This window comes from Carassius gibelio, chromosome A3 (assembly GCF_023724105.1).
Source record: "Carassius gibelio isolate Cgi1373 ecotype wild population from Czech Republic chromosome A3, carGib1.2-hapl.c, whole genome shotgun sequence".
In the NCBI taxonomy this organism is placed as follows: domain Eukaryota; kingdom Metazoa; phylum Chordata; class Actinopteri; order Cypriniformes; family Cyprinidae; genus Carassius; species Carassius gibelio.
In genome coordinates, this window is record NC_068373.1 from 26,652,156 (window position 1) to 26,669,704 (window position 17,549).

Here is a 17,549-nt window from a genome sequence, read left to right on the forward strand (position 1 = left end):
CACCTTCCCTTACAACGCTGAATTGCAAGTGTACAAAATGCATCTCTGGTCTGCATGCATCATGTATTGTAGGACATTTACACATGCCACATGAAGTTTCATATCAGTCTATATAGGCACCTCATTTCCTCTCCTAATCTGCAGAAATAAAGCTTTGTGACAGCATAGGTCAATTCAAAGTGCATATATGAAAAAGAAAATCACATAAAGGAAAAAAGCAGAAAGGTGGAGCACTTGTGCTTCTCGCAATTAAAAATTTGAATGCTTGGCTGCACAAAAGAAGTTATTATTATCTACTGTCGACCCTGTTTAGAGCAACTCAACTAGAGTTAAGCTAATGATTTAAGCAAAACTGATGAAGTACCTCACACTAGGGGTGTACAATAAATATCGTCCGATAATTAATGTGCATCTTGTCAGTAAAGCCGGTTCTCTAATCAACTGTAAATTCCATCAGGTGTGTGATTTCACATAGAGCAGCTGTTACTACACAGAGCCGTTGTTAACTGACTAGCTGCGCAAATAAACGCTGATAATGAATGTGGATTTGCGCAGCTAGTCAGTTAACAACGGCTCCGTGAAGTAACAGCTGCTCAATGTGAAATCACACAACTGATGGAATTTACCGTTGATTAGAGAACCGGCTTTACTGACGAGATGCGCATTAATTATCACACAATATTTATCGCGCACCCCTACCTCACACATTATTTTATACAACCAGGCAACCAAGTAACCTGCCAGAGGTCTAGACAAGTGTCGGATGGCTGGGTTAAACTGTGAGGGAAATGAAGCTGTTATATCTCTGAATGTTCCTCTTGAGGATCTCAGAGCAGGGCCCGAGGACACGCTCGAAACGAGGCCTGTCCAGCTTCACGCACTTGAGCGGACCTCTGGCCACGACTGTGGCTGCACGGGGTCTGTTCAGTAGCAGTGCTATCTCACCTGAACAAATAAAACAAACACACATAGATTAGCTTAATGACTTGTTTCAAAAGGTACATCTGATTAATTTGGATTTTTCTCACTTTTTTTCCCTCTGGCATAAAATTGATCTTATATACCCTTCAAAACGTATAATATTCAAGGCATCCAGGTTATTAATTAACACTAGGTTGACAAAAGAAATCACAAATGTGTTATGGCATCAGGTCTGGTGTCCCTCAGGGCTCTGTTTTGGTACTGCTTAAATTTACATAATTAACAACAAGTTTAATACTTAGTAACCTGGCTATCCCTAATGAACAAATGTGAACTATGCCACTACACAGAGGTCAGCTGGTCGTAGCAATAGTTTATTTACTTATAGAAGTCTATGGTTTTGCACTGTTTTTGCAAGAACACTGAATGTATATAATGACACGAATGTGTAGACTTTTAAAGGACAAAAATAAATAAATTGCAATACAATAATATGTGGTTTTACTAAATGTTTGAAAATAAAAGTAGGGAGGATTACATGTCAGGGCTTCTCTATATTATTTTGCTAAAGTTGCAAACAGTAGTTAATCAGAACAAGACAAAGTACAGTATGCTAAAAATGTAATTAAAACAATGATTAGAATAATGATAAGGATACATATGTTACATAAAAATAACTAAAAGAGGGCCAAAATCATAAATATATAAGAAATTTAACATTTTCAAAATAATTAAATATAACAACATTTAGTAATAATTAGTGTAATGATAATCATCATCATCATAATTATTATAAATACAAGTAAAATAATAATTAGAATGATGTTAAGGATGTTAATGTTACATAAATATTGTGTAAGAACTAAAACACGGAAAAAATCATAAATATATAATATTTTTATTTTAATAATTAAATTTAATAATATTTAGATGAAATTAGAGTTATGATCATCATTATTATAAATAATATATTAATGCAAATAATTATACACTTTTTTATTATATTTTCTATTATTGTATTATGACTGTTTTTGCTCTGTTTGTGTAAGAACATTGACTTTATAAGTCAATTAAATTATACAAATGTGTACATTTATGACCCCTTTAAAGAAAAAATCATAACAATAAAGTATTTAAAGACAATTAAACATTTAAAGACATTTACTTTATTTTTAAGCAAAAACTGATAAGTAATTGCGCCATTTGAGCAGCCTAACAGTGCAACACTGACACAATCCAGTGGTTTGAGGAGGGACTACCTCACTGGCCAACCTAAACCTAACCTTAAGCATTTCGAAAATCTGTTTAAAACAATCACATTTTCTCCCATTCTGTTTGGTGACACTAGTGTTCCAGAAATGTCTCTCTCCATCTTTAAGCAGTCATCAGTTAAAATTCACTGCCTTTGCTGTATGCTGATAACACAAACACACCGCTTTGAAATTATACAGTCACAATACAAAAAGCAGTGTCTCGCTATATAATGTAAATATTACTTTACTCACTATGTCGTGTGATAAGCCAAAGATCAGTGCGCCTGTGGTGCAGCAGTGTAAACCGCACTGACGGTAAACAAGCACACAGATCTACATTCTGCAAGCCCTGCACATGACGAACTGCCACCTGTTAGGAAAGCTACTCTTCCTGTCTGGCTCAGGCACTTCTGTTCTCTTATTTACAAGACTCTGGCACAACGCTGCAGGCTCTGCGATCCTCACAACACTCACCGAAGTAGTCAGACGGACCCAGGCGGCCCACTTCAACATATTCTTCATTATCAGACCTGCGCTGCAGAACAGATGCTGTACCCTGGGAAGAGAAAGAGAAAGTGATATGCAGATTTAATGAGAAGGAAATCTACAAAAAGAAGAAAAAAAGAAGACCGATCAGCTTTGCTCACGGTCTCAAGTTTGAGACACTTCAGAAGGATTATTGAAAAAGAGATTATTTGCTTTGTATGCCTGCAGGTGTACAGGATTTAGACAACTTTGTGACTCGCACACACACACATACGAAAACACGTTATAGACCGACACACACATACATACTGTACATGCACACCTGGGCCTGGCAGTGTTGAGATTTTTCAACAGTTATAGAGTTCCACTGCATGCAGCGGCCCACACTACAATGCAAAAACTCATTTAGTAAGATAAACAAGGAGACACACACGTTTTGTCACATCAAGGACAAATACATTACCCACAATACAACAGTAAAATGAGGGAGGCTCACAGGCCAGGGCTTTTCCATTCATAGTCACTTTACAGACATTGAAAACACTAAAGCAGTTAATCAGTACAAAATGAAGTATGTGAATAATGCAAAAAAAAAGCATGTAAATCAATAATTAGAAAAATTTACAGTAAGTGATGTAAATATTTTTTTTAAGTAAAACAGGCAAAAATCTGTAATATAAGAGTTAAATGTGCATAAATGATATAGAAAAATAATAAATAATAAATTAATAAATAATATAAAAAATATTATATAAAATAATATAATAATACATTTATTAAAATTTTAAATAAAGAAGAAATAAAAAATATAACGAATAATAAAAATAATAATTAGAATTATTATATTATAATAAATATTACTAAATAAATACATAAATTTAGATTTATTTATTTATTTAAGTTTATTTGGATAGGGACAGATACAATAACATAGATAAACTTTGACAGTCATCTGATGCATGTATCATAATGTTTTTAGCTAAAGCTAATTTACAACACTTGTCCCTAAGTAGGGCTTTTTGGTAAAAAAAAAAAAGGAAACAAACAAATATAGTTTCATTCACATTAACATTAATATAATAACGGAAAAGAAAAAGGCTAAAAATGCAATACAATGGGAAGTAATACAAAAGTACTAAAAGTATACATAAAGGACAATCTAAGAAGACTAAATATGAGAGCAACTTTGTTCCTGAATTAACCACAATTTAATTTTTTTTTTGAAGGTGGCTAATGTTGGGATGCATTTAAGATGATCTGGCAGAGCATTCCATAATTTTGCCCCTTTCACTGAAACAGCAACCTGGCCAAATGATGTTCTACGAAAAGGGATGTAACAATTGATTTTAGATGCAAATCTGGTGCATCTAGTACTTTGCTGTCTTGTTATTATTTTGCAGAGCAGTAGTGGAGAAGCATCATTTAAGCATTTGAAGACCAGTTTAACCAGATGCAGAGAAATAAAATTAGCAAAACTTAAGATCTTATATTTACTTAGAATTTGGCAGTGATGGTACCTTATTCTCTTCTTGTCTAGAACTTTCAAGGCTCGGTTGTAAAGACACTCTATGGGTTTGACTGATAACTGATGAGCTTGAGACCATGTGGTTAAGCCATAAGATATGTGTGAAAGAATCATAGAATTAAAAAAAATAAAAGCACAGTCGAGAGTCAGACAGTTTCTTATCATCATAAAACAGCTCAAATTGGCCCTAATGGTTTTACAGATTTTCTTAATATGACTTTTAAAATTCAACTGATAATCTATATTTATTCCAAGATACTTCACTTCAGGTACTTGTTCAATAAGTTCCCCATTAATTTTTATGTTCAAAAGTTGTGTTGGAGGTAGTTTTTGAATAGAGAAGCAGACAGAGTTTGTTTTTTTAGTATTAAGAGTTAAACAAGATGAGGCCAGCCAAGATGATATTCTTGCTAAATTAGCATTAAGTTTGTCAGCCACAGAGATACATGCATCAGCAGATGCATACACCACTGTGTCATCTGCATACATCAGTAGACCTATATCTGGACATACTACGTCTGGTAAGTCATTAATATATAGACTGAAGAGTATAGGTCCCAAGACCGTGCCTTGAGGAATGCCTGTTTTAATTTTAAGAAAAGTGGATCTCACACTATTAATCACAACACACTGTTCACGGCCCTTTACATATGATTCAAACCAGGACAATGTTTTTTTGGATAAGTTGAATTTAGCTAATTTTGAAATTAATATGTTGTGATTTACTGTATCGAATGCTTTTTTAAAATCTAGAAACACAGCACCAGCTACATTTCCCTGGTCAAGTGATTGTTTGATATTTTCAGTTAATAGACAGATTGCAGATTCTGTGGAATGGTTGTGCCTGAATCCAAATTGCATAGGACTCAGATACTGGTTTGTCTCAAGATAGTGCATGAGTTGTTCTGAAACAATCTTCTCTAAAACTTTAGATAAAGCTGGGAGAAGACTGATAGGTCTGTAATTACAAGACATTTTGTCATCTCCTGATTTAAAAATTGGTATAACTAGAGCATTTTTCCAACCATCTGGGAATTGTCCTGATTTAATGGATATATTAACAAGATAGGTGAGAGGCTGGACCAAAATGCTGCTATATTTTTTAAGAAAAGCTGTATCTAAATTAAAAATATCTTTTGAGAACGTGGTGTTAAGGTCCTGTATAGCTTTCAAAACAGCTGTCTCACTAACCTCCCTGAGCTGAAATGAGTTATCTTGACCTTCAAACAGGTCTACTTTTGTTAGGCCTATATCGTTACAGCATGGAAAGCTTGATGCTAGGTTGCTAACTGATTGTATAAAAAAGTTATTGAATTCATTAGCAACTTGTGCATTATCATTGATGGTGTGTTCACCCATTTTAAGTTCATATTTTGTTTGGGTGAGATTACCCTTTGGATTTAGTAGGCTGTTTATTTGTTTCCACATTAATTTGCCGTTCCCTTTAGCCTCTGTTAGAGCTTGAATATAATAATTTGATTTAGACATTCTAAGTTCTTTGACAACTTGGTTACGCAAACCTTTAAATAGTTTCAAATCAGTGTCCCTTCGGGTCTTAATAAAAGTTTTCAAGGCAAGGTCTCTCCTTTTCATCAGTTTTCGAATATTATCGTTCATCCATGGTAGCTGAAATTTCCTCTGTGATTTCTTTTGCTTTTTAATGTATTTATCAACAATACTCCCAATAGTAGACATAAGCTTATTACAGCAATCGTTTACTTTATCATATTGTTGAAGCTCATCCCAGTTAACACCCTTTAACTCTTTCTCAAATTCAGTCTGCTTTTTACGAGGTATTTCAAGTTTAAATAAGTACCGATTTGAATTTAAAAATCTACTCATTCTTTTCTTTGTCAGTTTTCTTGCAATTAAAATCATATTATGGTCAGATAGACCAGTAACCAAATTATATGTTTTTATGATTCTGTCAGGTTTGTTAGCGAAAATTAAATCTATTAGTGTTTGAGTATTCCTGGTGATACGCGTAGGGGTTTCAATCATTTGAATAAAATCATGTTTAGACGCAAGATTTTTCAGTTTTTTCCTGCAATGTTTGTCTATCCAATTTATATTAAAATCACCGAAGACGAGCACCTCATTCTTCTGCTTAAAATTTTTAAACATCGCATCCAAGTTTTCACAAAGCGTTGTAGTGCATGCCGAGGGAGGATTATATACCACTAAAATATAAAATTGCATACTTTGCGACAATATTACATTAATACATAGACATTCAGTTGACATATCAACAGTTGGATACATTTGCTTTGAGTTGAACGTGTCCTTAATATAGATCAGTACACCCCCACCCCTTCCCACAGTTCGGTCCCTTCTAAAACATGTATACCCCGGAACATCGATTATACTAGTTGGAATTTTATCATGCAGCCAAGTTTCGCTAATACATAGAAAATCGACGTTGGACTCAGACAACAATATCCTGATCTCATCTCGCTTGGGAAATAAGCTTCTGATATTTAAATGACCTCCTAAAATACCTTTAGGCTTTGCCGTGGAGTCCCAAACAACTCTGGCATGATTAACAGTCTGAAAGAATAAAGTTTGTCTCTGTTTAGTCAATACTTGTGTTTGGAGTGATCTTACTTTGTCGGGGACAGTTCTTATTCGCCGACCAGCACTGTTAGCTGAGCGGTTCAGGGAACTCGCAAAGGCCAGCTTGTTATCCACCGTCGCGCCGGCCCCAGTCAACCCCTCAACCGCGCAGGTCGTTCTCTCCGCCTGCTCCGCCGTCCCTCCAACATCGCGGAGCTGCACGTTCAGGTCCCCGCGCCAGGCTCCGTCCTCGCCGGCGAACAGAGACCGGCCATCCGCGAGCACTCCAGGTAGTAAGGAGCCGATCGAACCAGTGTCATCCAGGGCAAGAAACTCCACTCGCTGGCGGGGAAGGAGGCCCGCCGCGCCATCAACAGGTGCACCCACAGATGCACCCACAATGCCCGGGCCTGGATTGAGCTGCACATCTCCCGCCAGCAGTACCAGAAGGAAAAGGTATGATGCCGCATAGGATTTGTTTGCTTTAATGCAGTTGGAGTAACATTTTGTTGTGCGTAAAGTGCGCCTTGGATCAAAGATTAAAAAGGAACGGTAAATGATGAGTTGTCCATATCCGAAGTTGTACAGTTGTATTTTCTGGGGAAAAAGGCTTATTTGATAATTTCTTACAAACTCTGATTGGGTTCTGGATTTTAAGAAACCAGTCTTAGAGGCAAAAAATGTGAAAAATACCGCTGTAGTGCAGATGAACAGCAGGTAGAGACTCAAGTAGAGACTCAGATGGCATTGATTGTTTGTGTGCCGTCTCTGGCGTTCAGGTTGTTTCTGATCAAAACGCGCACATATACTTTGATTTGTGTTAGATATCAGCGGTGATTGCATCGGTGTTAAAAGCTTGACCAACCAATATTTAAGATGTGTGGATCTAACGAAGAGATGAGTAAGTCTGGAAGAAAGTGCAGCAAACACGGAGCCCCACCAACCGTGTATGCGCGCCATATTCCTGTTCCTTGGGAACTACCTGTCTAGATTAATTACATCAATATAAATGTAAATATAATAATAATAATAATAATAATAATAATAATAATAATAATTGATTAAAAACAAATAAAACCCAACTATTATTAAATTATTAAATAAAATAAAAAACATATTTTTAGTGTTCGCAGACTTATATTATTAAATATATATTTATAAACCAGTGTCAGTCTAGTGTTGATAATTACTGACATAGCATCTGTCAAAGTCTTCAGTAACAGATTATTGTCCACTGACCAGGGCTGTAGCTGGTAGCACTATTGGATCTGCTTGATTCATAATTAGATTAATACAACGTCCTTATGTAACTGAGTAAACTAGGATTTAGTGAGTAAATGTGGGGGTTGGTAGCAGGTCAAGAGGTCATCTACAGACTATTTTGCTGTGTCAATCAGGGCTTTGCATGTCAACAGCAACAATTTGTAGCCGGGAAATACTTTGCATGTCCAATTTTGATTGGATTTCATTTCCTTATTAGTGGAAATCAGTGCAATGCATACCAATTTTTACTAAGACAGAGCACATACAGTGAGAAGAGGCTAAACACTTGATGGACGCCAGACCTGAGCTGTTTGTTCTCAAAGGAGTTGTTGTCTACACTCAAACTGTTAGTGGACACTGACATGATTTTAAACAGCGTTGCTGAAGACTAAATGGCGCATGTCAAAGGTGTCAGTAACATATCGCCCCACTTCCCATGGCTGTGTCTCACTTGTAGCACTACTGGATCTCTTTGGAGCTTTCAGCACATAGTTGACCCCATTGACATTAACATCCTGCTAGGAAGACTGGAAAATCACGGGTCAAGTATGAAAATTAAGGGTCAAGGATAGTGTCCATCAAAGCTGTATCCTGGAGTTATTATTTCTATCATTATAAACATTAAACTTCCACTGCTACACTGATGAAACACAATTATGCCCCTTCAAAACTAAATGGTTCTTCTGTACTGTTTTCCCCAATTGTAAAGATCCCGGTGTTATGGTCAATTTTGAGCTGAACTTTGACATTTCTGACATCTTAGAACACCTGGAAAATTTGTAGCAACACCTTGGAAACCACAAGTGCTAAAACATCTTAGAACAACAATTACAACACCCTAGCAACCAACCATAATATTCAGTCTATAATATTCATAATATAACAGTCACATAACAAGGTGCTAAAATCAGTTAGAACACTTCTGAAACTGCATATCAACACCCTCGAAACTAGTCAGAGATAGTCAGTCTGAGATAGCGAACCATCTCCCAGTTTTCCTCCGGCTCCAAAACAGCCGGCCAATCAATGAACAGAGGGTGGGATGAGAGCCGTGATGTAGACGCTAAGCACCGAATTTAGGACTGTAGTTAAGGTTAGGGAAATCGAAAACAGACATGGAAACACGGGATGCTTTTTGCTCTGTTGTGGAGAATTTTCCTGACATTTGCCAACTGAAGCCAAAACAAGAATAGTGTTTGTTTCACATTTTGAATGGAGGTGAAGTTGTGCCCCTACTCCCGAGTCCCGACAGGTTTTGGGAAAAGTTGAATTTATCAACTGTTACCAATCATCAGTGAGAAACTAGGGAGGCCAAAGTCCGGTAAGGTGATAATTGTGATCGTGAACTGCTATGTTCACTCTGGTATTTCGCTCGATGGTTTTGTTCTCGCAGGATTCCTGTGTTTTTGGTGGAAGTTCGAGGTGGTCGAGGCGGCGAATAACACACATCATAACCAAATCTTATATGATTGGTTTATGGGTAACCAATGATTTTAAACTTCCGACAAGTTTCATGGTTGAGCACTAGACAGATTTTCTTCAGTAAATGACAAAATCAGGTCTACGTATATGAAATTTCACTGCTAACTTACAAAGCTGTGTAATATAGTATTTAAGACTACCTGACAGATCTCAAAACACCCTACTGCCTGCTGTGTCTCAATCACAGGATGCTTGGCTCTTCCATGCACTGTACGAACATCTGCTGATGGAAAGACATTGTGTTACAGAGGTCCACAGCTGTGGGACTGCCTCACTGCCAATATGAAGAATCAGACACACTGCCAACATCTTGTTCATTATCTAGAACACAAACATTCCAGTTCAGTCAAGCATATAGCTAAAGTAGCTCATGCAGATATGTACATGCTACCATTTTTACCTGAGGGCATCAAGCTCAATTGCTCAAACTCAAGAGTTTGGGATGCCAATAGACTTGCTGTTTACTCACGTTCAGTAAAGTCTGGTTGTGGCGTCTGGACGGGCGGCTCTCCACCACTCAGTCTCTTTTAAGAGATCCACACCATCTAATTTGCCTTAATGCATAAATGCTCTTTCTGATTCTGAAATACTAATGAATCTTCTCCTCTGCATCTCTTGCATTGATGTGTGCATGTTAGGAATGCATATTTGTGCACGCTTTCATGGGATGAAGTAGGCAGAACTATACTTAACGTTTGATTTTCTCACGCTCGTTCACACATCACTATTTATCTTACAAGTTACAAATTACTGATTAGTATAATCATTCCGTCTTTTGGCCAGAATGTAAGGCAGTAATCACATATATCCCAGTAATCCCAAAAAGCACTGTGGCAAGCTGAGAAAAATCCATCCATCCGTCTGTCTATCTATCTATCTATCTATCTATGGGCAGGTCATAGTCTGAGACTAGACATATATGTCTCTCAAACAAAAGTACAGTCCTTTCTGACCAGCTCTTACTTGCAATGCTTATGAATAACTTTAATGTGCAAAAGACCTAACCCTGAAAGAAAATGTGGAAACAAGTCAGAACATTGCATTTTTAATATGCCAAGGATGGCTTTCATCTTTTTCCGATTTGAATGTGCCTGTAATTATGTGGTACATAATGAAAGAGTCCACTTTTTTCTTTCCTCCTTTTTCTTAAAAAAAAAGCTTTTAAGCTAAGTTTTAAGTTTTGAGTGTTTCGATTTGTCCCCAGTGGATCAGTGTCCTGGTATGTGCAGGATCTTGGCTGGGGACGTGCTCTCCAGGGGGATGACATCACAGGGATGCCCTGGAGCTGTTGGTTTTGCATTGCTATTAAATTAAAAGTCTCACAATGAGCATCTGTGGGAAAACCTATTTAAAACACACAAAATACGAACACAAACACCCAAATGCAAATAATTCAGCAGACGTATGGCACAGAGATCTCTAACTGGCCTTCTGCTCTCACACTATTAAGACAGTCTGACAACAGCTGTATGGGTAATAAACCCTTCCATGAATCATCACATTTACCACAGCCCAAATTAAGATGATGGAACATTATACATGGTGAAATCATTCATGTGTGATGCATCTATGCATAGTTGCTGTGTGACTCAATCAAATCAAACAACAAGTGTTTTCCAAAACAAAGTATAATATAAAAAAATAAAATAAAAACATAAAAAATAATTATATTACTGACATAAAATAACAAAATAAAACAAAAATATAAAGAATTTTCATTTTGTTAAACAATGTACTAAAATAAAAATAATAAAAAACTACATAGACATAATAAAAACTAATAAAAAAAAATATATTAATAAAAATGATAAGAGTGTCTTAATGATAATAAGATAACACTGTTTCAAACACAGAGTATTTGAAACAGAATCCAATATAAACTGGACTAAGATGCTGAATTAGTTTGACCAATAGCATGCAGGCATTGTACATAATTTACATCATTGAATTAAAGGGTGCCAGAAGGTGGGATCTAGAATATGTATGATCTATAGAGAACAGACAGATAGACAGATTGTATGATGAAAATAAAGCCAAATCCCAGATATTTTAGGCTATTTGGAAATCCTGGCCAGGACATGTCCATGAAAAAGAGTGTGTATGGACATGGTCACCCTGATGTTGGACGGAGACAGCAAGGCAGTTCACTAGGCTTTGGAGCAGAACCATAATGTGATAAATCAATAAGAACATGTCAGTTTTAATGCTGCAGGAAACCAACTTTTTGTCAATATGTGTCCTTTGATCCTCCTGTTTAGTGTGTAATTAGTCGTGGGTGTGTGTATGAATGATGGTCCAAACCACAAAAATGAAAGAGGTGAAAAATAAAAGGAAGAAGTTTTGTTCACAGTGGCTGTCAAGAAGACAAACAAGAAGCCAAAAGGAAGAACTATGGGACCAGAGCTGGACAATGACACCCACACATCTCTCCCTTCCCAAGCCTGTAAAGCCGTCTCTGGTTCCCTCGCTCAGGTCTGGAGTCTGGGCCTGACCCTGTGTGAAAGTCTGCAGCCCACATTCCATCACTGAACCGCTGGCCACCCCGCGCTGGGAATCAGGCGGAGACGGAGGAAGAGAAAGAGACAAACAGGCAGCGAGGCAGAGCCGTGTCTCATGCTAAAGTTCTCTTCATTTATTTTTATCTGTCCCTCTGCACTGCTCTTCCCTGACCCAGATGAACACAAGATGATAAAAATGCATAATGGAGTAGGAGAATACAAAAAAGCGAAGGAAAATTGAAATAGAAAACAGAATAGCAAACAGAAAAAAAGAGAATAGAACAGAGCAAAGTGAACAAAACAATACAAAACAGAATATATCTGAAGAAAACAAGCAGAACAGATCATATAAAATACAACAAACAATTACAATAGAATAGAACAGTAAAGAGTAAATAGAATAGAAACAGAATAGAACAAATACAATAGATTGCAACAGAATAGAACGCAGAGTAGAACAGAAAAGGTTGAGCGTCATCGATCTCCATTAAATTCACAATAAATCGAACAGATACTACAGTAATGCAAAGTTTCACCTGCGTGATGTTTGGCTCCTCAACATCAGGAATGTTTTATCAAAATGATGAGCAGGCCAACCCAAAAATCAATTTTCTCCTTCAATGGGAATTCTGTCTGATAGTAATAAATCATCAATCCGTTATATCTCCTCAGCGAGCCTTGTGATTAGAGTTATCATTCATGTATGTGGTTCAAGGAAGAGTTACGAACCAAACTTTACTAGTAATTTGAGGTTTGTTCAAAACACCAACCCAACCTTGCCTTAGGAATCACCATGTATAAGCAAGGAATAAACAGGTGGATTCATGGGAGCACAGGTCAAGGAACAAGAGGCATCCAAATGAAGGTTTAGAGCTCCACTTCACTCAACAGCCTGATGATATTAGTTCTGCAACTTTAATGGAGAATGAGAAGGAAAAACGAGAGCGGCACTGAAAATATGAGCACATGCACGGACGGGAAAAGAGCCCCCTCCAGACTTCACAACATCTTCATAAATGTGGAGTTAATCAAAATATTGTTCAAAGATCTGGCAGAGAATGAGAAGAATGCTGAATCAGCACCACGAGGGCTTTCAGAAATGTAAATGTGCTCTTTGGTGTTGACAGCACAGAGCGAGATTGTCAGCTAACTCAATAGAGGATAGAGAAAACGAGCAGAAACAAACTTACATGCACACTATATTCAATATATAATAGGACTCCACTGCAAACTCCCTTACAATGTCATAATTCAATATTCACACAATTCAGAGTTTAAGCTTCATGATACCGATCTGAATTAAGTATGTTTCTAGCAATAGGGGTTGTCTGAAAACGACTCTGGGGCTCTCACGCATGACATAAAGCTTGGTTTGATTGATTTAGAAGGTGTGGAGAGAGTCAGATCAATATGAAATCAAGCAGGATACCACAAATTAGATTTCCAAAAGTACTGGAAATCCAAACTCCTCAGGGAGCCTTGGGCAGAACCAAAGGAGAGCCATCCTCCTCTAGTGAGAAAGTACTTAAATGACTGTTAATGTGGTTACCAAAAAGGTAGGATTGTTCTTTAACAGCTGTAATGAACCAACAGTCATTTCTACACATACCTCTGTAATAATGAAGAAATCATCTCCAGGCTCTCCCTGCACTACGATCTTCTCTCCATCTTCAGACTGCACAGGCTCCAGAGCATCGGCCACTGTCAGCCTCTCCCACTTATCAAGGGATTCTGCAGGACACAAGCCAAACATTTTAAATCAGATTTTCCTTTTCAGATCTTAAGGGGCATGAACAGTTTCAACGCTTGAACTCAGAATTCAAGTTCAACAATAATAATAATAACAATGTTATTAGGGGAGTGTGAAAATTTGGGGAAAGAGTGAATCAATTTAATTTACAATTCATAGGTTTACATTTTAATTCAGGAACAATTTGATTTAATCCAATTCACAATGAGGTAAGTGTATTCATATGATTATGTAAATACTTCTCACAATGTGTCTTAAGAAAAAAAAAAAAACTAAGACTATTTAAACTATTTAAAGGGACAGATCACCCAAAACACAAAATTCTGTCATCAATATATTTTTTTTCCATACTGTGTTTCCCACAGTCTACAAAATATCTTCGTTTGTGTTAATTAGAAGAAAGAAACAACTTGGGGATGACTAAATGATGACAGAATTTTCATTTTTGGGTGAACTATTCTTTTAAGATTGCACACAGAAACCTGAACGTAAACACATTAAGGGCCCTATTTTAACGATCTAAGTGCATGGTCTAAAGAGCACGGTGCATGTTCACTCAGGGGTTTCCAAATCCACTTTTGCAGGTATAACGACAGGAAAAATGGTCTGCGCTCCTGGCGCATGGACTAAAAGCATTGTTCTTATTCTCCAAATGAGTAATGGGTGTGTTTTGGGGCATAGCATGCAATAAACTAATCAGAGTCTCATCTCCCATTCCCTTTAAGAGAGAGTTACTTCTCATGCCTTGGTGGATTTGCTATTTAAATGGCAGAATTTTAACCGAACGCATCTTCAGAGAGCAGACAGAGCTGCCTAATTTTGATACATGCAAAGACTATCCCTTATGACATGTATGACATTTTTATATTTATGTAGCCTACACAATAATATTATTTTACACTGTAATCCTTTCATTTTTTATATTTGGCTTGATTGTGTGATGCTGCACACCCCTGTGTGTAATAAGCAAAGTGAACACGCATCGTGGATCCGCCCAGAGGTGAATTTTTTACTAACATGCTCTTTAAATAACAAAAAATATATATATTGGGCCATAGACTAGGTTTGAGTTGGTCTATGTTCTATGGTCTAGTTCCTGAAAAAGCAAGGCACCAACAATGCGCCTGAACACACCTCTTTTTTAGACCAGCACACCCATGGGTGAAAATGCATTTGCTATTTAAACAATGCTGGATCCCATTTTTATCGTATTTCATCTTATAGAAAATAGCTGTGATTTTAACGCAAATAAACAAATAAAAAAATTATAATAAAAATTTAAATGTAATATTTGGGCCTATTTATTATTGGCATGTGCATGAGGATGCAAATGATAGTGTGCTACATCTCCATTAATTTGTGCATGCAAGTAAATGATTATTTATATATTTTAAAATATTGAACAATACTTTCCCAAATCACAACTCATTCGATTTTTAGCATCTTAAATCAATTCTTGACCGAAGCAATAACTCACGATCCAAAAATGTTTCAAAATCTATGTGTATGGATCAGCGGCATTCGTGATAAATGCATTGGGAAAACGAGTGATTCATAACACCTCTAGATGTTATAAATCTGAAAATACTAAAACATCATGGTGCAAACAAAGCAGCAATGCACTGAAATAAAAGGCATAGAAGTTAAAATGAGAACTTGTTGAATATCCATCTAACCAAAAGTAACAAACAGCTGTAGAGACCACTGAAAGACCTTTGTGTGTGTGTGTGTGTGTGTACAACGAGCATCTGGTGGTCCTTGAGCAAGCAGTGGGTGTGTCATCAGAGACTCCGACTAATGCTTTAATAAATAAACCGACTAATCAGAAAGACACCCAGGCTTATCACAAAACTTCCTGCAGAATGTGAGGACTGCACCTCGACCTAGAAGAGCTTCTGTTGCTCGTGGAAAAAAGAAACCACCAAAGCCATCATTCAATACCCACCCCATTCCACAAACCCTTCCCACCTTCCAGCATCCATCACACAGGCGTACCACACACGACCGTGACCACACTCATACCCTCTGGACTTCTGCAGAGCCACTCCATCCTCCAGCTGCAAACAATATTGAACGCCTCTGCCCTTCTCTGTTTGCTCTCTCTGTCATTCTTCATTTCCCAACATCCCAATGCAGGACAGTAACGGACAATTATTCTCATATAGTGTTAACGATGAAAAAGTTAAAAAGGGGTGAGCGGTCGTGTGTGTGGCTGAGGTGGGTGTTTGTGTTGGGGCCGGTCTGTCTGCATGCCCCAGACTAATGGTCACTTTATCAGGCTGGCTAAGACATCCTCACGCCTGGGCAGAGGTCCACCTGCTTCAGTCGTAACATGAGCCGTTAGTGAGGGAAAAAACAACATTGCATGCTTCAGCTAAGAAAAAGAGTGTGTATGCTGGTGTCTATGTTAGCACCTTACTCTTTTAGGATATTGTAATGTAATATACAAAAACACACAATGAAGGCAAAAACAAAATTATTTTGATTTAATAATATTTTAAATATTTAAATATAATATTTAATTATTACATTTTTATTTACATGCACCAATATGACAATAAAAATATATTTGCTTATCATTGCTTTTTTTAAATGAGAACAAGACAGAATATACAATTTCAATTAATATTTAATAATATAAAATATATTTATATATAATCTTTAATTATTAAATTGTAATTGTACAAAAAAAATTGTAATTCAATACATATCGTAATATTTGAAAGTTTTTTAATCTTAATGCATTAAAAAATATATTTTTAATATGAATAATTAAGGTATGTTTTCCAAAAAAAATTTAACCAAAGAATAAATTATTTTTATTTAATATATATATAAAATATTTAATTATTACATGGTTTATTTACATGCTCCAACATGACAATAAAAATAAACATTTGCTTATTATTGTTTATTTTTCCTATTTATAATGAAGACAAGACAATATTATATATATATATATATATATATATATATATATATATATATATATATATATATATATATATATATATATATATATATATATATACATAATTTTGTTATTAAAATATATTGTATATAATATTAAATTCATAAATATAATATTAAATATTAAATAATATTAAATATTTTATATTTAATAAGTATTTTTTATTTATATATATATATAAATATGACAAACTGAAATATTTGCTTTATATACCTCTGGGAACAGTTTGGATGTTGAGTCAGTGAATATAGAAATGAATGGTAGAATCAGAGAACACTCTCATACTCACAAATGAAAAAAAATGTAAATAAAAAAAACATAATCAATTGAACTTTGCTTATGTTTATATCACCAGCAACGTCAAAATGATTACATTATGAATAATATATTCAGCATCTGCCAGCCATTATTATGAATGATTGTTAGCACATTGTTAAGTGGTTTTTCAGGGTGTTCTTTATGATTTTTAAGTGACTGTCAAAATCATAAAACCACCTCTAAATCAGTCAACATAAAAATGTATATTTTTTAAAAGCTTTTTTGTTAATGTGTAAGAAATCAAAATTGTCAAGACCTTACAAACCATCGTAAAACACTCCAAGACTTCACTAAACAGTGCCGATTTCACCGCAATCTCAAAGAAATCTTGCGCAAACAAAAACATGCCCCCCTGAAAGGCGATGAAGACGGCGAGAGAGCGAGAGAGCTGGTCGTTTGAAGACAGGCCGTGACAGGGCTGTGAAACAGAGAACACACAGAAAAAGAAAACCAGAGGAAACCGAGAGGAGGAGTGTGTTTGTTCAGCCATTTAATAACCTCATTTAGAACGACGAGTGACCTCAGGGTG

The 17,549-nt window shown here is 36.2% G+C and overlaps 1 protein-coding gene across 2 annotated transcripts in view; it reads right to left on the reverse strand.

The window, feature by feature from the left end:
- Positions 1–620: 620 nt before the first annotated feature.
- Positions 621–17,549, reverse strand: part of LOC127953934 (cAMP-dependent protein kinase type I-beta regulatory subunit-like) — a 50,769-nt gene continuing 33,840 nt past the window's right edge. For both annotated transcript variants that reach the window (XM_052553314.1, XM_052553306.1), the window contains exons 9-11: positions 13,591–13,712; positions 2,649–2,730; positions 621–945 (exon numbers count right to left, since the gene is read on the reverse strand). In XM_052553314.1, coding sequence (XP_052409274.1) covers positions 773–945; positions 2,649–2,730; positions 13,591–13,712 — 377 coding nt within the window. In that variant the 3' untranslated portion in view covers positions 621–772. The remainder of the gene's footprint in view (positions 946–2,648; positions 2,731–13,590; positions 13,713–17,549) is intronic.